Source organism: Dendrobates tinctorius, unplaced genomic scaffold (assembly GCF_039654945.1).
Source record: "Dendrobates tinctorius isolate UK_male_01 unplaced genomic scaffold, ASM3965494v1 ptg000087l, whole genome shotgun sequence".
Classification (NCBI taxonomy): Eukaryota; Metazoa; Chordata; class Amphibia; order Anura; family Dendrobatidae; genus Dendrobates; species Dendrobates tinctorius.
The window spans coordinates 7,229,081-7,251,791 of record NW_027361755.1 but is presented as its reverse complement, the minus strand read 5'-3'; the positions used below and the strand labels follow the sequence as shown (position 1 = coordinate 7,251,791).

Sequence of the window (22,711 nt, the reverse complement as noted above, 5' to 3'; positions counted from 1 at the left end):
GCTCTTGGCCAAGCACCAGATTGGGAAGACTAGAGAAGAAAACAAAAAATGTTATGTCTTTGGATGTAGGCATTTGTTTGCTGTGTGTGGTCTGCAGAACATTGTTTTCTATGTGTTGTGTGTAGTGTGATGTTGTGTTTCTGCGTTTGATGCAAAAAACTTACCAATTGTGAGCCCACTCCAGGTGTCTGTCCACCCCTTCCTTCTTCTTCTGGGAGCTCCTCTTCATCTTGTGATTCCTGTTTTGAAATAAAAGGCAATGAATAGACATATATTACAGAGAAGATGGATTTTGGAAATAAAAACTTACCGTCAAACGCTGACGATGCGAGGGAGGGCTCCCAGAAGATGATGTGCTGTCTTCCTGGTGGCCACACTCCATGCCTGTGGGTGGTGTTCCAGCTGCTGCCATTGCTGCTGCTGCTGCTGCATCTATTGGGCGGCTGTTGAATAAAGAGAAACAAAGGGCCAATGAATATCTTGATATTCAATAGCCCTAGTTTGGAGGAATGGGTTATTTGATAATTACCGTCTCTCATCTGCTGCTGGCCTCCCCTCCTCAGCATGTTCTATTTGCTGCTCCATTTGGGGTGGTGGTGGTGCGGATGGTGCTGCAGTGGTCTCCTGCCTTCTCCTGCTTCGCTTGGTTGCTTTCTTGGGTGGCATGTTGGGTGTGGCTGTGGGTTCCACTGTCTTGCTTTTATATATGTCTTGTGGGCAGAGCTACTGAGCATGCTCAGACCAAAAAACCGGATCCGGCCGCCGGATCCAGCTTTGGCCGGATCCGGCGCATTGCGGCGCTCATAGGCTTTCATTGTGTGAAAAAGCTTTTTCGCCGGAGACAAAAAACGTTACAGTCACCGTTTTTTCCAGACGCCGGATCGCGACACATTGCCGGATCCGGCGAAAACCGGATGAAACGCATGGCCATCCGGCGCGATCCGGTGCAAATGCAAGTCAATGGGGGGGAAACCGGATCCGGCATTGCATTTCGCCGGATCCGGTTTCTGTCAAAAGCGCCGGATCGCGCCTGACGGCGAAAACCTGATGTGTGAAAGAGGCCTTATACTCACCTCCGGTGCTATTACAGAAATGTCAGTAATCGGGGTTCACAGGGCTCACGCACAGTTATTATGTCACGTGAGCCCTGCGACGAATCATCACTGGCATAAGTATAAGTGGACAGCCCCTTTAACCCTTTCTGACATCTGACGTACTATCCTGTCCATGTGCCCTGGGCCCGTAAGCCCATGGACGGGATAGTACGTCATCGCGATCAGTCATGCTCACGGGGGGAGTGTAAATGATCACGGCTAGGTGATCACGGACCGCTCCTGGCACTTTAACCCCCGGCACACTGCGATCAAACATAATCACAGTGTTCCGGGAGCAGGCAGAGGGGCTGTCAGCTGTGACAGCCCCTCTGCCTTTGGATCGGAGACCCTGCGGCATGACGCGGGGTCCCGTCAGCTGCCATGGAGACCCGGAGTCGTCATGACGACATTCGGGTCTCCAAGAATGAGAGACTTCCTGTCATGTGCAGTGCATGTCAGGAAGTCTCACAGGTCAGTGCACAGAAGCTGCAGCTCTGCATGCTATAGAAGCGATCAGGCTGCACAAAATCAGTGTCCCATAGTGGGACAGGGTGTAAAAGTAAGAATTAAATAAAAAAAAAAAAATATTTATTCCATCACTAAATATTTGAATAAAAAACAAATCTAAACAATAAAAGTACACATATTTAGTATCGCCGCATCCGTAACGACCTGTCCTTTAAAACTGTCCCACTAGTTAACCCCTTTAGTGAACACCAGTAAAAAAAACAAGGCAAAAAAAACAATGTTTTATCATCATACCGCCGAACAAAAAGTGGAAGTAACACACGATCAAAAAGACGGATATAAATAAACGTGGTACCGCCGAAAACATCATCTTGTCCCGCAAAAAAAAAGCCACTATACAGCTCCATCACCGTAAAAATAAAAAAAGTTATAGCTCTTAGAATAAAGAGATGCAAAAATAATTATTTTTTTCTATAAGATAGTTTTTATTGTATAAAAGCGCCAAAACATAAAAAAAGATATAAATGAGGTATCGCTGTAATCATACTGACTAAAACTGCTTTATCAATTTTACACACGCAGAACGGTGTAAACGCCCCCCTCAAAAAGAAATTAATGAATAGCTGGTTTTTGTTCATTCTGCCTCACAAGAATCGGAATAAAAAGCAATCAAAAAATGTCATGTGCCTGAAAATGGTACCAATAAAAACGTCAACTCGTCCCGCAAAAAATCAAGACCTAACATGACTCTGTGGGCCAAAATATGGAAAAATTATAGCTCTCAAAATGTGGTGATGCAAAAACTATTTTTTGCAATAAAAAGCGTCTTTTAGTGTATGACAGGTGCCAAACATAAAAACTCGCTATAAATAGTAAATCAAACCCCCCTTTATCACCCCCTTAGTTAGGGAAAAAAAATAAAATAAAAAAAATGTATTTTTATTTTCCATTAGGGTTAGGACTAAAGTTAGGGTTGAGGCTAAAGTTAGAGTTAGGGTTGGGGCTAAAGTAAAGGTTAGGCCTAAATTTAGGGTTAAGGTTGGGATTAGGGTTAGGTTTGTGGTTAGGGTTATGGTTCGGATTGGGATTAGGGTTAGGGGTGTGTTGGGTTTAGAGTTGGAGTTAGAATTGAGGGGTTTCCACTGTTTAGGCACATCAGGGGCTCTCCAAATGCAACATGGCATCTGATCTTAATTCCAGCAAATTTTACATTGAAAAGTCAAACGGCGCTCATTCTCTTCCAAGCTCTGTCATGCACCCAAACAGTGGTTTACCCCCACATATGGGGTATTAGCATTGCACAACAACTTTTAGGGTCCAATTTCTCCTGTTACCCTTGGGAAAATAAAAAATTGGGGGCAAGAAGATCATCTTTGTGAAAAAAATAAGATTTTTTATTTTTACAGCTCTACGTTCTAAAAGACTGTGGAGCACTTTGGGGTTTAAAGTGCTCATCACACATCTAGATAAGTTCCTTAGGGGGTCTACTTTCTAAATGGTGTCAATTGTGGGGGGTTTCCACTGTTTAGACATATCAGGGGCTCTCCAAACACGACATGGCGTCCGATCTCAATTCCAGCCAATTTTGCATTGAAAAGTCAAAAGGCGCTCCTTCCCTTCCGAGCTCTGCCATGCGCCCAAACAGTGGTTTACCTGCATACTGCAGACTGTGCCCTCTCTTCTGCCACCATCGCATTCTAACCAGCATGTCTATCTATTCTCCCTACAGGTACATCACTCAGCTATCCACAAAGACTTCTTACCTCTGCACATAGCATTCACTTGGTACGTCACTCAGATTTCTACAAAGACTTCTTACCTCTGCACATAGCATTCACTTGGTACGTCACTCAGATTTCTACAAAGACTTCTTACCTCTGCACATAGCATTCACTTGGTACGTCACTCAGATTTCTACAAAGACTTCTTACCTCTGCACATAGCATTCACTTGGTATGTCACTCAGCTTTCCACAAAGACTTCTTACCTCTGCACATAGCATTCACTTGGTACGTCACTCAGCTTTCCACAAAGATTTCTTACCTCTGCACATAGCATTCACTTGGTACGTCACTCAGCTTTCCATAAAGACTTCTTACCTCTGCACATAGCATTCACTTGGTACGTCACTCAGATTTCTACAAAGACTTCTTACCTCTGCACATAGCATTCACTTGGTACGTCACTCAGATTTCTACAAAGACTTCTTACCTCTGCACATAGCATTCACTTGGTATGTCTCTCAGATTTCTACAAAGACTTCTTACCTCTGCACTTAGCATTCACTTGGTACGTCACTCAGATTTCTACAAAGACTTCTTACCTCTGCACATAGCATTCATTTGGTACGTCACTCAGATTTCCACAAAGACTTCTTACCTCTGCACATAGCATTCACTTGGTATGTCTCTCAGATTTCTACAAAGACTTCTTACCTATGCACATAGCATTCACTTGGTACGTCACTCAGCTTTCCACAAAGATTTCTTACCTCTGCACATAGCATTCACTTGGTACGTCACTCAGATTTCTACAAAGACTTCTTACCTCTGCACATAGCATTCACTTGGAATGTCACTCAGATTTCTACAAAGACTTCTTACCTCTGCACATAGCATTCACTTGGTATGTCACTCAGATTTCTACAAAGACTTCTTACCTCTGCACATAGCATTCACTTGGTACGTCACTCAGCTTTCCACAAAGATTTCTTACCTCTGCACATAGCATTCACTTGGTACGTCACTCAGATTTCTACAAAGACTTCTTACCTCTGCACATAGCATTCACTTGGTACGTCACTCAGCTTTCCACAAAGACTTCTTACCTCTGCACATAGCATTCACTTGGTACGTCACTCAGCTTTCCACAAAGATTTCTTACCTCTGCACATAGCATTCACTTGGTATGTCTCTCAGATTTCCACAAAGACTTCTTACCTCTGCACATAGCATTCACTGGGTATGTCTCTCAACTAACCCCCAGCTTACCCCAGTGTTATTTCTGACCTTGTTTACTTTGGCTTGATCATATGCATCTGGTCCACTCTTAATTGTCTGACCAAGATGAGCACAGACCACTCCTCTCTGCTTCACACCTGAATGAAAACCAGCCATGCCTCCAGGGACTTTCTGGCTCCAGCGTTTACATGATTGTATCTCTGCTCAGTTGTGACTGTGTGACCACTGTACACTACATTTCCCTTGGCCACCCTGTCCTCTCCCGCGTACAGATAACATTAGTTAGACCTCTGACCGATTTGTGATGCGCCATTGGCGCCTGTGCAGAGCTGACCCCAGTTTTTGCCAAGTTTTCGACGCACACACATGTTTGACAGTGCCTAGCTTTCTGTGACCATTAATCCTAAGGTAAGAAACATTCTGGTGCGGATTGTAAGCTCATGAGCACATTACTAAGGCTAAGTTTACATTAGCATTTCTGTGCGCAGCGTATCATCTGCATGCGCAAACGCATGCAAAAACGCATACAACCGCATACAAACGCATGTTTATGCAGCGGTTTTATCCGCATCACCTTATGCAAGACACACCACACAAAAAAGCTGCGTGTGCATGCGTTTGTATGCGTTTTTGCATGCGTTTGCGTTGTTTCTGCAAATGCATTCGGCTATGTGCACACGGAGATTTTTGGCTCTGCGGATTTTGTAGTAAAAACCGCAGATAAATCCGCAGGACTAAAGTCCTGCGGTTTATCTGCGGTTTTACACCTCATAATGGATGAGGTGTGAAACTGCAGCGTTTCTGCACTAAAGAATTGACATGCTGCGGATTGTAAACCGCAGCAAAACCACGCGGAAAAAAACGCAGCATGTGCACTGTGTTTTTCAGTTTACCATTGAAAACAATGGTACTGTACAACGCACCAAAATCTGCGGCGGATCCGCAGCAGAATCCGCACCGTGTGCACATACCCTTAGATGTTTCCAATGCTTTTACAGTAGAGTACAGTAGAGTTTCCTTGACACCAGACACCCAAAGGGCGTGTCTCATGGGATTTCTATATATAGACACACTGCACTGATGAAATCCTCGTCTTTTGCTGCTGTATCAACTCCAAGATGGATCTTAACCTGGAGAGCTTCATTATTAATCTTGATTTGCAATTGAAAATGTCTGTTGCCTGTCATGCCCGCCATATCTTATGCTGCATGACCCCTGGAGCAGTATGCACGCACTCCTCACTTCTCTTAAGCACGTGCAGGCCCTGCCATGAACCCTGGCGTGCCTCCTAGCATGCACAGGCCCTAGCCTGTACCCTGGCATGCTCCCTAGCACGCACAGGCCCTAGCCTGTACCCTGGTGTGCCCTCTAGTATGCACAGACCCTAGCCTGAACTCTGGGGTGCCTCCTAGCATGCACAGGCCCTAGCCTGAACCCTGGCGTGCCTCCTAGCATGCGCCCTGCCTTGCACCCTGCCTTGGACCCTGGTGTGCCCCCTAGCACACACCCTGCCTTGAACCCTGCCATGGACCCTGGTGTGTCTCCTAGCAAACATCCTGCCTGGAAACCTGCCTTGGACCTTGGCGTGTCTCCTAACACGCACCATGTCTTGAACTCTGGCGTGCCTCCTTGCCTAAACCCTGGCTTGCTGTCATGATCTGCTGTGTTTGTGTGATCAGGTAGTTCAGAGGTTAATCTGGACAGCCTCACTCTGACACTCTGGGAGGCTTTTTATAGCCTCATTGTGGGCTCACTCCTTGTCGCTTATACTCAGACCCTTGGCCGAGTGTGTGACCCTAGTGTGCTTTGTGACTTTGATACTTTATGCTTGCTTGGTTTTGATCCGGTTCTGTCCCTGTTACGAGTTCTGCCTGTTCCTTTTGTACTGCTCTGCTATTCCCGTGTATGACTCTTTTGCCTTGGACCTGACTAATCTCTGACTGCCTCCCTTGTACTGCGTTGCTATCTCTGTGTATCATTCATTGCTTACATTTTGACTATTCTCTGCTTGTCCCCCTGGTCCCGCGCCGCCCTCTCTGACCCCCGTTTGTCTGATCTGAGTTTCCCTAGCCTTTACTCCAGGATTCCTGTTATAGAGCCCTATAGCCCTCTCCTGCAGCAAGACGCTAAGCTCCGCCCCCTATGGTCACATGATCGTAGGTCCTGGTACTGCTTTACTACTTTCAGTGTTGCAGATCCTGGTGTCAGAATTTTCACTGCAGTATCGGACCCCGGGTCCCCCCGTCGTCTGAGTGAGTTATCCTGTTCAGCCGCAGCAGTCTGCCGGCGCTGACAGGATTTTGATACTTGCCTGCCGGATGCCCAGAGCCTGCCGATCGCTGCCAGAGGTTTCGGAGCCTGATGTCTGGAGCTGACGTCCGCAGCCTGTTGTCCGGAGCCTATCGATCGTTGCCAGATGTCCGGAGTCCGATGCCATCCAGCCCTTGCCGGAACCCTGGCGTGCCACCTAGCATGTATCATGCCTTGGACCTTGGCAAGCCCATGCACGTGTTAGGGCTGGCGGAATGCACCAAATTATAAAATAATAGTAGGTGAATTCGCAGCCCGGGGTCCACCGTGCAGAGGTGGTACACTGCTGCTAGTTAATGGCGGACGCTCTATATAGCGGTACAATGGCAGAACACATGCGGGTTAATCGTCACCTGGTGTGCACAGGGCGAACTCTATTGCTCCACAGAGCTGCACTACCGCTAAACACAAATACCGAGCCTGTTAAAGCTCACAGAGCTCGAGGAGATAAACGCTCAGTATATGGTCACATGTTGTGAGCTCATTTTCGGGTTTGCCTCTGGCTTCTGGTGAGGGTTATGGAGCTGGCTGTGCTGACAGAGGAGTAGTGAGTTCTCTATCTGGACTCCCTCTGTTGGTGAAGGGAGGTAATGAAGCTGATCTAAATGGCAGAGACCGGCGACCTGAGGAAGAGGACTGCAATTGGACATCAGGAGTTTCTGCTTGGATTTAAGGCAGCCGACTCCCTAGTTTCTTGCTGGTGATTTTTCCTGACTGTGGCTTCTGGTTTCCAGTTTGGTTCCTGCCTTCCTAAAGCTAAGTTTTCTCTGCTATTGTTCATATGAGTTTTTGTCTGGTTTACTTAGTTTTTGTGTTCAGCCAGCCCTGGCTGGGACTGGGCTGAATCCCCATTTAGTCTCTGATCAGTTGATCTCTTTTGCTCTGTCTTCAGAATATACCTGAGTGCTGATATAGTGATTTGAAGTCTAGCGACTTCAGGGCCTTTTTCTATCAGACGTGTTGGACATTTTTTTTGGCAGGGTTTTTTGCGTAATTGCAGACAGCAGCTTTTCTTTCCTGTCCTTTCTAGTTGGTGAGGGCCCCATCGTTTGCTCAGCCTATCTTTTTATTTGTGTCTGTGTTTTCATCTTGTTTCACCGACAATACATTTTGGAGGCTGTCTATTGCTTTGGGGTCTGCTCTGGGGCAGTTTAGATTTTCCCTTTCTTTCGTTAGGCTTATTTAGTTCTCCGGCCGTGACGAGGCATCTAGGACCATTGTAGGCACGCTCCACGGCTACTGCTAGTTGCTGTGGATAGGATCAGGGGTCTGCAATCCGCTAGTTACCAAACTCTCCAGTTTTCTGGGCTTAGCTTGCTTTTTGTTTTTTCCTCCTCGGTGACTCATTCATAACAGTCACAGGACTCAGGCCCAAAGACACAAGGCCAGCATCCCTCTAGACCTACTGAGCATGCGGCGTCGCAACAGCGAATGCCGCTAACTGAGGCTGACTGCAGCGGAGCGACAGTGACTGCCGCGGTACGATAGTGCCCTACAGTAGGCGACACCATCGGATGCTAGTGCTGTGGACTGATGTGCATTGTGGCCTATAGCTTAGCCACTGACTGGCGCTGACTCTCATACTATTACCCTAACCACATGCGCAATATCCAAGGGAGGGGAATCTTAATAAGTCATTCACCAGGTACATGCATCCGTCATCATCCACACATATAGCAACTAGAGTGTATACTAGCGCATGGCCGAGCGGCCATGCGAGTCTTTTATAGCCAAGACCTTCCGGAACCTTCCAGATCCCCCCTGATGGACCAATCAGAACTGGATAAGGACCTGACCATGTGACTCCCGATCCCCAATGGAGAATCGTCCCATGAGCATGCTCAGTGGAGCGCGGGAAGGACTTAGATTCTGAATTCTTTTACTGCTGGCCAGGCTGCATTGTCATACCTGAATCAGAGGTGGCAGCAGCAACTGATCCCATACTGCTGGCCTGGGCAGAGTGCCAGGACCGACGAGTCTGCTGAGCAAGCTCCACTGAGGCCGAAGGAGAATGGGGGACCACCGAGTGCAAGGCTCTGGATTGCTGCTGTGCAGTGGCAGAAACCCGACGCCTAACAGCACGCACCTTGCTATGTTTCACTTTGTCCTTGTAACTACAGTTGTGGCCAAAAGTATTGACACCCCTGCAATTCTGTCAGATAATACTCAGTTTCTTCCTGAAAATGATTGCAAACACAAATTCTTTGTTATTATTATCTTCATTTAATTTGTTAGGTGCCACAGGTAAGTTACAGGTGCTGTTAATTACACAAATTAGAGAAGCATCACATGATTTTTCGAACAGTGCCAATACTTTTGTCCACCCTCTTTTTTATGTTTGGTGTGGAATTATATCCAATTTGGCTTTAGTACAATTCTTTTTGTGTTTTTTCATTTAAGACAAATTAAATGAAGATAATAATACCAAAGAATTTGTGATTGCAATCATTTTCAGGAAGAAACGGAGTATTATCTGACAGAATTGCAGGGGTGTCAATACTTTTGGCCACAACTGTATGTCTTGTTCCTGATTAAACCCTGAGACCACGCTTTAATGAAGAAACCCTGTGATGCTTTGTCTTGTCTTCTACCCTGCACGTTCCCTGTTGCCAGACATTCGCACTTGTGTCTTACTTGAGCCGGCCATCTGGTTCCAGCAGTCGTGGTGGCTCACCCCCTTGGTGTTGCCCCTGACACTTCCTGTATAGGGCGTGGTTCCTCACAAGTTCAGCTCGCCCTAGGTGGGTGGGTGCCACGACCCAGAGGGTCCACTCTAGAAATCGACTTAGCAGAAGCTGACTCTGTCACATTGCCTTTGCTGCGTCTTGTGAAGAAGAAAGAAGAGAAATACGGAGAAGACGTCGTCGTCGCTATTGGCAAGACCCCATCGTTGAAGTCCGAGAAAGCCGTGGAGCATACCACTCGTTGTACACAGGGCTGCGTGAAAACCCGGAGAAGTTTTTCGACTACACGAGGATGTCAGAACCGAGCTTCGATGACTTGCTGCAACATGTCCGAGGATCCATCACCAGGCAGGACACACAATTACTTCGAGCAATTCCTGTGGTGGAACATCTGTTGGTGACCCTAAGGTATGTAATTTTGAAAAACAAACACATGCCATTAGTATTATTGTTTGAAAAGCCATGTACTTATTTTTTTTTCCCCATTTTCTGTTCGGCAGATTCCTGGCTCCCGGAGAGACCTTATCATCGCTACATTTTCAATTCTGGATTGGAGTGTTCACCCTTTCTGGGATTGTTGGAGACACCTGCCGTGCTTTATCTAACATTCTGCGTGAAGAATTCTTCCCCCAACCCACAACTGAACTGTGGCTGGAAAATGCTGCAAAATTCCAGGACATTTGTAATTTTTCAAACTGTTTGGGGGCTGTGGACGGCAAACACATTCGGATTATGAAAACTGCTGGAAGTGGATCCGAGTATTTCAATTACAAAAAATACTTTTCAATCGTTCTCATGGAGATTGCAGATGCTGAATGTCGATTATTCGCCGTTGATGTTGGCTCATTTGGACAAGGAAATAACTCACAGACTTTCAAAAACTCTGACATGGGCCAACGCTTATATGGAAATAATTTCAATTTTCCACAGCCACAACCTCTTCCGAACACTGAAGGACCGCCAATGCCGTTTGTTGTGGTGGGGATGAGGTCTTTCAAATGTGTGCCAACCTCATAAACCTGTACTCAAGTCAGGCCTTGAATAACACCAAAAGGATTTTCAGCTACCAAGGGCATGTGTTAGGCGTCGGATTCCTGCCTCTGCACAGGAGGAATCCCGGCTCTTGCCTTCTGCGGTCTCACATTCCTCTCCAGCCGCAGAGGAGCCTGCTCAGCAAAGACGTCGGTCCCGGCATCTTGCTCAGTCTATCACTGTGGGTTTGGTTGCTGCTGCCACCCCTGGTCCAGCTATAGCAACGCATGCTGGTCAGCAGCGAGCTACTGCAGGGACTAAGTCTTTCTTTCGGTCTACTGAGCATGCCCATGGGACGATCTCTCATTGAAGATCGGAGGTCACATGCTCAAGTCCTTCTCCAGCTCGGTTTGGACCATCAGGAAGGTCCCCAAAGGACGCTGCTATAAATGGTTTGCATGGCCGCTCGGCCATGCGCTAGTATACACTGTATTTGGTAGAGATATGTGTGATGATGGATTCTTGTGAACCGCTGAATGACTCATTATGAAACCCCTTCCCTTTGATACGCATGTTATTAGGGTTAGACTTCAGAGTCAGCGCCGAGTTGTGTGGCACTGCCTAGCGCTCAAGTGCTCCCAGCTCCTCACACATGCTAGCGTCTGTGTGTGCCAATCTACCTAAGGCACCACGCTACCACAGGTACAGCAGCATCTGTTAGTGCGGAGCCGTGCACGTCCTATGCGCTTTCCAGGCCTGAGTTTGGGCTGGTTAGTGGCGTGCGCCAGAGCTGCGCTGTGCGGTAAGCAACGTTCAGCTGCACCCTGTGACTTCTAACAGGGCACAGCATCCTATAGGTGTCTGTTCAGGCATCGCGGTTGTGGTGCCGAACACTAGTGTGACTAGAGGGACTCTAACCCAGTGTCTCAGGGGTAGAGTTCTGTGTCTATACACCAGTGCTCACATTGCCGAGCTCTGTGAGCATAAACAGGCTGTGGCATTTGTGTTTGGCGGTGAGGTAACAGAGTCCGCTTCTGTACACACTAGGTGGAGTTAACCCCGTGTGTTTCTCTATTGAACCGGCCATATAACGTCCGCCATTACCAAGCAGCAGTTACTATCTCTGCACGGTGGACCCCGGGCTGCAAACGCACCTTATACCTTCTTTATTATTTGGTGCGTTCCGCCAGCCCGTAACAGCATGAAGAACTGTTGAGTGTGTGCCTTTGGTTTGCTGGCATCCAAATGGCGCATTTTCGGAACATCAATCAATCTAAAAACTGAGGAAATTGATGATGTGGTCAAAGCGTGCGTTGTTCTGCACAATTACATCCTTGCAAAAGATCGACAACCACTTGACGAACCTGTTGCAAGCACTTTTCAGGATTACCGTGATCCCTAACTGAGGACTACAGTGAAAGTCGCCCAGATGAGGGATAAGTTTACTGCTTACTTTGTTTCGGATATTGGACGTGTGGCATAGCAAGACGAAATGGTTTAAGCTGCATGACCCCTGGAGCAGTGTGCACGTGCACCTCACTGTTTTGCTGCATGACCCCAGGAGCAGTGTGCACGCGCACCACAACTTATGGCTGCCTGCCGTTGCTGGTGCACACTCGTGCTCTAACTCATGGCTGTACGCCATTGCTTATGCCCACATGTGCTTCATCTCATGGCTGTGCGCCATCGCTAGTGTGCACGTGTACCTCACCATGGCTGCATGCCTTTGCTGTGCGCATGTGTGCTTTACCTCATGGCTGCATGCCGTTGCTGTGTGCGTGCCTGCCTCTGCTCTGCCTTCTGCAGTCCTCTCTATGGTCATGGAGGACCGAATCCAGCAATGCTCTCTATGTTCCAGGAGGACCTGATCCAGTAACCTTCTCTATGGTCCTGGAGGACCTGACCATGTGATCCTCTCTATGGTCCAAGAGGACCTGATCCAGCAATCCTCTCTATGGTCCTGGAGGACTCGACCATGTGATCCTCTCTATGGTCATGGAGGACGTGATCCAGCAATCCTCTCTATAGTCCTGGAGGACCCAACCATGTGATCCTCTCTATGGTCCAGGGGGACTTGACCCAGAAGTTCCCTTCCATACTCCTGACCCGGAAGTCCAGGTGCTAATGCTCTATATCAGACCGCCCCTTTCTATGGTCGGGGCCTGAGTATCATGTTGCTTCTCTGCTAGGCTGTATGGTCCTGCTTGGTCGCTCCCTGTATTCTGTGCCCCTGCACTCTGCCCTGTTGTGCTTCTTCACACATGTTCTCTGCTTGTACTTCGCCTGGTGTCCTGTGCTTGTCCTTTGTCCTGTACTTCGTCTGGTGTCCTGTACCTTTGCTCATGTCCTGTATCTTGCTTCGCGTCATGTGCCTTGCCTTTGTGCTTTCTCTGTTCTCTTATTGTGCTCCTTTAGCACAAACTCTGCTTCTCTCCTACACTCTGCCCTATCCTGCTCTCTTGCACAAGCCTGTTTCCGTACGGTGCCTCGCCGTGCGGTCTGTACGCGCTTTGGCCATGTACACTGCTTTAAGCCTTATCTTTGTATTCTGCCTTCCCGTGCTCCTTTAGCATAAGTCTTGTCTTGTACTCTGTGCTTTGCCATATACCCGGCTCTGTGCTCTGGCATATACTCCGCTTTTCCCTTGTACCCGGCTCTGTGTCTCAGCATACGTTCCGCTACCTGTCTGTACTCTGCTCTATGTCTCTGACCCAGCTTTGGGCTCTAGCATACACCCCACTTCTCTTTCTTGTACACCTCTAGTCTGCCTCTGTGCACACTAGGTGGAGTTAATCCCGTGTGTCTCTCTATTGTACCGCCAAATAACGTCTGCCATTACCGAGCAGCAGTTACCATCTCTGCATGGTGGACCCCGGGCTACAAACGCACCTTATACCTTCTTTATTATTTGGTGCGTTCCGCCAGCCCGTAACAGCATGAAGAACTGTGGAGTGTGTGCCTTTGGTTTGTTGGCATCCAAATGGTGCATTTTCGGAACACCAATCAATCTAAAAACTGAGGAAATTGATGATGTGGTCAAAGCGTGCGTTGTTATGCACAATTACATCCTTGCAAGAGATCGACAACCACTTGACGAATCTGTTGCTAGCACTCTGCAGGATTACCGTGATCACCCACTGAGGACTACAGTGGAAGTCGCCCAGATGAGGGATAAGTTTGCTGCTTACTTTGTTTCGGATATTGGACGTGTGGCATGGCAAGACGAAATGGTTTAATACACTAAGTACATGTACCTTTAATGTTTGCTGACTTTACTACTAATAAAACACCTCCAGTGAAACACCTGTTACTACTTCACTCAACAATACAATACACACGTGTGTGTTTTCACATAAAGAGACAAAGAAAACACAGGGATTGTGCAAACAAAATAAAAATTTTATTTACCAACAGCAAACAACTATTTATTTTTCATTAACCAACCTTTGGGTTTATGTTCAGGGTCTGTCTGACGGAGAGATATTGTGGACCTTAGGGGTGTTGAGCTGTGATAATTGGGTGGTAGTCGATAATGATATGGTTACAGGGGAAGGAGCAATAAATTGCAGAAATGGCTCATGGATGGGACTGGACACATTGGGAGTAGACGTCACATTAGGAGTAGAATCTTGGGAAGGGATAGACACAAGGGAAGGTAGTGACATATTTGACAACAGAGACACATTGGTTGGTGAGGGTGGAGGCGGTGCTGGAGGATTCTGCCACTGCTGCAGTGCTGGCTGTTGTTGACCTATAGGAAACGAAATTTGTGCCTGCTGCTGATATCGGGACTGCTGCAATGCCTGGTTGTAAGCAGCTTGGCAGGCCTGCATCACGTTCAGCTGGAGATCAGGCGGTAGGTTTTCCGACACACACCGCTCTATTGATGAAAAATATGTTGCACCGGTCTCTGAAGGTCGGCTTCCAGGTGGTCAAGGCGTCTGTGGACTTCCTGAAAAAGTATGTTCACCTGAGTGAACCCACCATCCAGTCTTTCTAAAACGGCCTTGAGACCATCCTTTAAGATCGAGCCTAAGTGAAGAAACTCGGACATGACTGGCCTCTCCAAGGCCCTCAGCCGCTGACGAGAAGACCCAACAAAACCAGCGGCAGAGGGCTGGGAGAGGGGAAAACCAGATGGATCAGCTGCCTGATCCCCAGAATGAGAAGCCAGCCTGGTTGCTCCATCGCTGGTGGATGATCGGGATGGGGCCTGTTCGTTGACTGGTCGATGAGGGGCTGCTCCAACTGAGGACGATCCAGGTTGTGTTGTGTTGCACTAGGTTCTGTGTGGAAAATAAATGAAAAACATTAGTAAAATAAATTATATTGTTTATGTAATTGTAAGACAACACAAAAGATACTCACGTCCACTGACTAAGCGCAGGCCTCAGAAACAAAAGTAGATGATGGTATTTATATATTCTGAGCGTTGAAGCACCACAACTTTGAACCCAAATCTCCTCTCTCATGTCCTTATTGAAGCAAAACTTCATCGAACGCCAACGGACTTTTATTGTCTTCACTGTGAAGGGGTAAAAAAATGAAAAAAATAATTGTAAAACAATACACCTACTGTACATTACCAGGTTCACTGCCACGTCAGGCCACATTGCAATACTTACGAAAATCCATTCTGGCACGTAGCATGGCATGGTCCGAATCAGCCAGCAGCGATGTTACTACTTCTTCCCAGAGTCTTCGAATCACTGCTGAGTCAGAATGATTACGATCACGGGGATCCCACAACGCTGCTCGCTCTTGAACAGACTGAATGAGTTGATCGTTATCAATCTCTGGTTTGCCTTCCTCATGTTGTGGAACCTATAGATCAAATAAAAAAAAGAAATGGTAAGTAAAACTGAAAACAAATTCAATTACAACTCTGATAATGAAAAGACAACTTACACCCCGTCCTTCCTCCTCAGAAACTTGAGGCCGACGACCCTGTGAAGATTCATTTCCACTCGACTGCTCCTGCTCTTACTCACTGGAAGGTACTTGTAAAGAAAATACATGATTTACCACATTTATAGTATTACCAGTCAATACATACCAATCAGTATATCAAATGTGATTACATAATCAGTGTCATGTCCACTCTGGGAAGCTTCACTTGAGGACATGTTGAAATAGCAGGCAGCAGTCAAGTGAAACACTACAGAAAAGAACAGAGAAGAAAAATTAAACTTGGTAAAAGCCACACACAAAAAAATAAAAATAAAAAAACAAAATAGGCACCAATACTCACATTACAGTCAGTAGTCCAACAGAACAGCAGTCAGGCAGCACAGAATCGGGACAGCAGCACAGCACCGGGACGGCAGAACAGCATCGGGACGGCAGAACAGCACCAGGGACGGCAGAACAGCACCCGGGACGGCAGAACTGCACCCGGGACGGCAGAACAGCACCGGGACAGCAGAACAGAACCGGGACGGAGAAATCCTGGACAGGAGAAATGAGGGTCAGTACCACAACACCAGAATGGAGAAATTCTGGACAGGAGAACAGAAGGGCCAATACCACACCACCGGGATGGAGAAATCCTGGACAGGAGAAGCAAGCCACAACAGTAGTCCGAGACCGGAGAAGCAACCGGTCTACAAGGAACAGAAAAAAATATTAGTACAGAGTACAGACTGCAGAGACAGGCAGACATTTTCAAAGCTTCCATACTTACATAGACAGTCTTGTGCTCACATCCAGAGTCTGGAGAGTAATGGCCTTGCAGTGTCCACACTTCCTTTTATACAGCTGGCAATTAGCATGTGGTGAAATCATTTCCTAGACCTGCTCATTCTGAAGTATGCATGCGTTTCGAACGCATGTCCTTGCGTACCAATGCGTTCCCATAGACAGTAATGAATTGTTTGACGCACTCATCCGCATGTGCACAACTGCGCATAATTGACGACTCAAAAAATGCAACATGTTGCATTCGCCGCACACTGTGAAACGACGCATGCATACGTAACCGCATGCGAACTAATGCAAACGCTTGTCCCTGCGTACACAATGTTAAATATAGGTACGCGTGACGCATGTGGATCATACGCTGCGCACAGATACGCTAATGTGAAACCAGCCTAAGTACTGTACTTGGAAAAGTCTAAAATGCACAGTGTTGGCAGATCCTTTCATTGCCCAGACCTGTGCTCTGACATTCTTGTTTATGTAGCTGGAAATACAACAATTTATCTTTTGCATTAGACTATTGTCAGGCATCAATATTAAGGAAACTATCTGTATGTCTAACATGATACTTCCAAGATTAATATGTCTGACTTTCAGCCAGGTAGAAAGAAATGTACAATGGCTGAAACATGACTATTAGCATAAAAAGCCGCCTCACTGTGCAAAGGAAATGATTCTAATTTAGCATAAATCTCAGATAATTGTAACGTATCTCCCATTGTAATTTACTTTTCCATTGCACATTGCTTTTCTATTCCTAGTCCTGTCGTGCTGTGTGAGCTCTGCATTATACACTTAAAATGGCAAGTATTTTGCTCGTAAAGGGTGAATCATTCGCCTGATTGTTTCTCCTTCATAACATTTCTTTTCTTTAGAACATGTACAACAGAAAGGCAGCACTCTACATTTAATCCTGACATTTAAATATCTTGGCAAAGCCCACAGGTTTAACAGCATACTTGCCGGTGCGTTCATCTTATACAGGCAATTATGTAATGTTGGGCAATTGAAATCCCAGAACCTGCCATACATGTGTCACTTCCAACTCTGCTAACCTTAAGAAATAAGCCAGTTTTAAGGCTTGGAGGGAGCGACCTGCCCCACTACCATCCTGTAGTTTGCTCCAAAAATAAAAGCCCATGACGGGTTTTCTTAAATCTGCCTTGGGCAAATAGCTTGTCCAAGACCAAACTTACTTTTATTTTGCTCTGCAATCTCAGCTATACATGTGACACAATGCACTCCTGCAGTCTCAATATTCCTCCATGCGCATCCTGGGGGAAACATAGCGACCCTCGCATATCACACCAGTCACTGCCTCACACCGTTCCCAACAATGGGGGTCCGTGCCCTGCTGGTATGACTATCTATTTTAAAGGACATTAAAACTAAAAGTTTCAAAATTGTTACTTTTTTCAAACTTCAAATATTTTCATAAATACATGCAAACCATATCGAACAAAATGTATAATAGCATAAAGTACAGTGTGTCAGGAAATAATGTTAGGATCACTTGGATACAAAGAAACATTACAAAGTTGTCATCACATAAAGTGACAAATAATATAAGAAAATAGTGGTAAACATAACTCATGTGTGAGGGAAATAATAACAATAATAATAGGAAAGCATGCTAAGAAAATACTGAAGAACAGTCATAAGGTCCCATTAGAATTGAAAACTTTATTAGTACAAAAATGTAAAAACAGGTAAGGTATAACGGTAGAGGCAGGGAATTTTACACACACCAAGTGGACACACAAGAAATGGGCATCCAGACCGAAAACCTCTGCAGTTAACCCATATATACAATTTGTATTAGACAATGATGTAGGCTGAATATAAATGGAAGACAAATAGTCATAAGATATAAAAAGACTTGACTGATATCACAAACAACCATGTGACAAGGTTATAGTGGGGTCATCTATATAGATCAGGTGTCAGCAAGTGCCCATGTGTATAGATTCATAGATGAACATATTACATGGATGAACATATTACAAGGACTACTGTCCATAATAAAAGGACATACACATGAGGAAACACCCAGCCATAAAAGATGTAACCAACAGGTTGCTAGCACACAGTAACTACAACTGTAACACAAGGTTACTAATACTTAAAATAGCCAAACATCATGCAAGATCCATTATTTCCTTGATTGGCAGAAGTTGTATTGCAGAGGGACAGGACCGTCAGCCCTCCCCGACGCGCGTTTCGGAGCCAACAAGCTCCTTCCTCAGGGGGCGTGGAGATCAAACCGGGACCACCATGATTATATATATATATACTGCTCACCGGAAATGCCCGTAAAGAACTGCGCCGCCCACACACCGTGACACGGAGAGCACCTCGCTCAGACGCTGGTGCAGGAAACACGTGGGGCCCCACGTGACCCACAGTCGGACGGCTGGAGGGGTGACGCCGGCCGCAATGAGGAGAGGCGCATGCGCAGTAAAGACTGCGTTACAAAGCGGTCATTATAGAAAAGGGCAAAAGGAAGGGCAATAGATTGCCGGTAAAAGTATATGGGGAAAGCAGCAGTTTAGCATTAAAGGCAGAGAGGGGATTATAAGTAAGCTTCCTATAACATATCGAGTTGTCGGGCTGACGAAAAGCCTCCCTCTCATACATTGCCTTGGGCCAGATGACGACATTGCCACCTTTGTCCGACGGCTTCAGCACCACATCAGATAAATTCTGAAGAAATCTAAGACGATCTCTTTCCTTTTTCATTTTTTATCTTTTTCCCCTTTTTTACTTTTTTTCACCTCATTTTTTGTTACATTTTTCTATTTCTGTAAATAAAGAGACATGAGTGTATTTTTTCCTTCTCCCAGTATATTGCTATTTATATATATGCTTTTGTCCGGTTGTTTTTGCATAGATTAGCCATCTCGTATATCATCTGTGTAATAGGGTGGTGAAATGTATGTGGGTTCTTTGCTACATATATGCATGATAACCATTCACATTTACAAGCTTTTGGTGTGGAATTTATTGTATATTAAATTTGGTAAGAAATGTATATCTCCCTTTATTATATGATCTTTATAGCTGCAATAAGTGGTTCTGTGCAGCCTGCTGCTTTCCCCCTATACTTTTACCGGCAATCTATTGCCCTTCCTTTTGCCTTTTTCTATATTGACCGCTTTGTAACGCAGTCTTTTCTGCGCATGCGCCTCTCCTCATGGCGGCCGGCGTCACCTCTCCGGCCGTCTGACTGCGGGTCACGTGGGGCCCCACGTATTTCCTGCACCAGCGTCTGAGCGAGGTGCTCTCCGTGTCGCGGTGTGTGGACGGCGCAGTTCTTTACGGGCATTTCCGGCGAGCAGTATATATATATATATATATATATATATATATATATATAATCATGGTGGTCTCGGTTTGTTGTCCACGCCCCCTGAGGAAGGAGCTTGTTGGCTCCGAAACGCGCGTCGGGGAGGGCTGACGGTCCTGTCCCTCTACAATACAACTTCTGCCAATCAAGGTAATAATGGATCTTGCATGATGTTTGGCTATTTTAAGTATTAGCAACCTTGTGTTACAGTTGTAGTTACTGTGTGCTAGCAACCTGTTTGTTACATCTTTTATGGCTGGGTGTTTCCTCATGTGTATGTCCTTTTATTATGGACAGTAGTCCTTGTAATATCTTCATCCATGTAATATGTTCATCCATGTAATATGTTCATCTATGAATCTATACACATGGGCACTTGCTCACACCTGATCTATATAGGTGACCCCACTATAACCTTGTCAGATGGTTGTTTGTGATGTCAGTCAAGTCTTTTTATATCTTATGACTATTTGTCTTCCATTTATATTCAGCCTACATCATTGTCTAATACAAATGGTATATATGGGTTAACTGCAGAGGTTTTCAGTCTGGATGCCCATTTCTTGTGTGTCCACTTGGTGTGTGTAAAATTCCCTGCCTCTACCGTTATACCTTACCTGTTTTTACATTTTTGTACTAATAAAGTTTTCAATTCTAATGGGACCCTATGACTGTTCTTCAGTATATTCTTATAAAGTGACAAATGTCAGATTTGAAAGCTGACTACGCTGCGCTGTTTGAATTACGTGACAAGCGCCATTTTATTACATTGTTGGAGAACCCCTTTAAGGGCTATTCATGAGTCTGTGGTCTGACAAATGAGAGGCTGACTTGACAACTTCTATGCAATACAAAGGGTGAAATGTATTGAAATGCAACTGCATATGCGTTTTAGTGTCACTGTAGAAAGACTCACAGTAAATGCGAACGCAAAAGCTGAACAAGCACACTGATACAGTGTGAACAACGCAGAAAGCAAACAAGGAGAATAGGAGTCCATGGTGTGTTTTTGGATGGGCAGATGTAATGCACAGAAAAAAATGGACCTCTTGGGAAAGACCCACCATTTCTGATAAAAGGGTTGAGAGAAGGGAACATGCCTTTTTCTCTAGTACACACGTTCACAGCCCAGATCATCTGAATGTTAAGTGTAATAGGTAGACTTGGTGATCATTTATATATACCTTAAGTCCAGGGATAAACCTAGTATCCTTTTCAACCACAAGGAGTTCTTCAACACCTGAATTCAGTATAGCCCTTGTGATACCTCCTGGCCCAGGGCCAACCTCACACACATAAGCATTTTTTATATTTCCAGCTTTCCGCACAATTTTATCTGAAAAACAAGAACTTTCTAAATGAATGTAATGTAGAAAAACAAAATAAATCATGCCATCTGGAGAATATGAAAACTTCTTATACTCGAAGAACAACATATCCAAGTATATAACATTTATCAGAAAAGAAGAAAAATGTAAAGAGAATCTGACAGCTGATACACGCCACTCAATCCCCGGGCAGCACATCTCCAACTATAGCTGCATGACCTCAGACAGGTATGTTTTAGAGCGAGAGGCTCCTAGCTGAACAGGCGAGTACCAGTGACATCTCCTGCCCGCTGCCCTGGAGTGACAGTTCTCTCCTTATACAGGTATATAGGGAGAGACTTGTCAGTCACTGGCATTGGGCAGCAAGAAACTGCATGCATCAGCGGTCAGGTTCTCTTTAAGAGCACATTTTTACATTGGTTGCAGGAATAAAATATACCGGACATACTGTACATGCAGCTCACCAATGAGGAGGATTTTGCAATGCTAACTGCATGGTATAATTCTCCAAGGTCTCATTCACAAGTTTTTTTGTTTAAGAATAAAACATGTATACACTATGGTCAATGTTGTTGTTTACATCTTTGCGTTTTTTTGTGGACTGAGAAATGTCTATTCCTGATCTGAGTCATAGATCAATATGACCCATAAAATTGTATAGAACACAGATACTATTAGGGTATGTTTCCACGTTCCGTATATGCAGCGCTTTGGACGCAGCGCTGCCCCCTTTTGTACGCGTGGTGATTCTGCATGTGTTCATTGAACCATGTGAAATCACAGCATCCTATACATAGACTGTGTTATTTATCTTGTGGAGACGGAGCGTCTCCACAAGATAAATAGACATGCTGCAGTCTATAAAGACGCGCCACATGTCCGGTTACGCAGGTCTGCCACCTGCATGTTTGAACACATAAAATCCTCTCCACTATGCTGTAACATCTGGCCGCTGCAGATCGGACACAGCAGATGTACACAGCGTCCAATCCGCAGCAAATACTGACCGTGGAAACACACCCTAAGTGTATAACCTGTGTGTCATATGTAGGTGCAGAATCCCACTGTGGCCATTAAAGGGAATCTGTCAGCAGGCTTTGCTACCTCATCTGAGAGCAGCATAATGTAGGCAATGAGAAGCTGAATCCAGCGATGTATTCACTTAGTGTACTGGGTGCACCAGCAGTGTGACACAAGAGCTTTTAGATGCAGCATGTAGCAGAGCTGGGAACGCTGCAATCGCCCACACCTGAGTCACAGCTTTCTATGTATGTTGTGTATTGACTAATGGGTAGAAGAGTTGCATTTTTTTTTTTTTTTGCAAACACTGACTAAACACTGTTGAAAATCTGATCCAATACTTGATTAAACTTGTTCCCTTTTTTCATGTATGTAAAGAAACGGATGAGTGAATGAGGACATAGGCTGAGAAATATTGTCCTTTTTGACATGTTGGAAACAAAAAACTACTTTTTCATTCATACAGATTTCCTTAAGTGCTAAACTGAAGTTCGTATTACTTCTATCCATACAACATCCCTTTGCATACATCAACCAAAGAGCAAAACAAAACCCATTTCAGTCCCTGTGTGGGATCTGTGCACATGCCATATGGATAGTGTCTCTACTATCTCTGCAGATTTCTCGCATTCATTGAATTCAATAGGCACGTTTTGTACACATTGACCATGTACCACCTTTCACAAGGACAGCACACAGACAAACAGGCATGAAAACACCAAAAGCCATGCAATTGCGATTTTTCAAAGCCTTTTACACTATTTTTTTTTAGTAAAAGCTTTGATGAATAGGGGCCAAATTCTCCTCGGATTAGGCTGCTTTCACATATCAG

General features: G+C 45.4%; 1 protein-coding gene across 5 annotated transcripts in view; it reads right to left on the bottom strand.

The window, feature by feature from the left end:
- The window catches only part of TFB1M (transcription factor B1, mitochondrial), a 329,682-nt gene that overhangs the window by 277,895 nt on the left and 29,076 nt on the right, over positions 1 to 22,711 (bottom strand). For 3 of the 5 annotated variants that reach the window (XM_073585711.1, XM_073585709.1, XM_073585710.1), the window contains exon 3: positions 20,716 to 20,867. In XM_073585711.1, the coding sequence (XP_073441812.1) occupies positions 20,716 to 20,867 (152 nt within the window). Of the gene's footprint in view, positions 1 to 3,325; positions 3,340 to 4,501; positions 4,522 to 20,715; positions 20,868 to 22,711 lie in introns of those variants that run through there. The other 2 variants (XM_073585712.1, XM_073585714.1) reach the window with 2 other exon arrangements.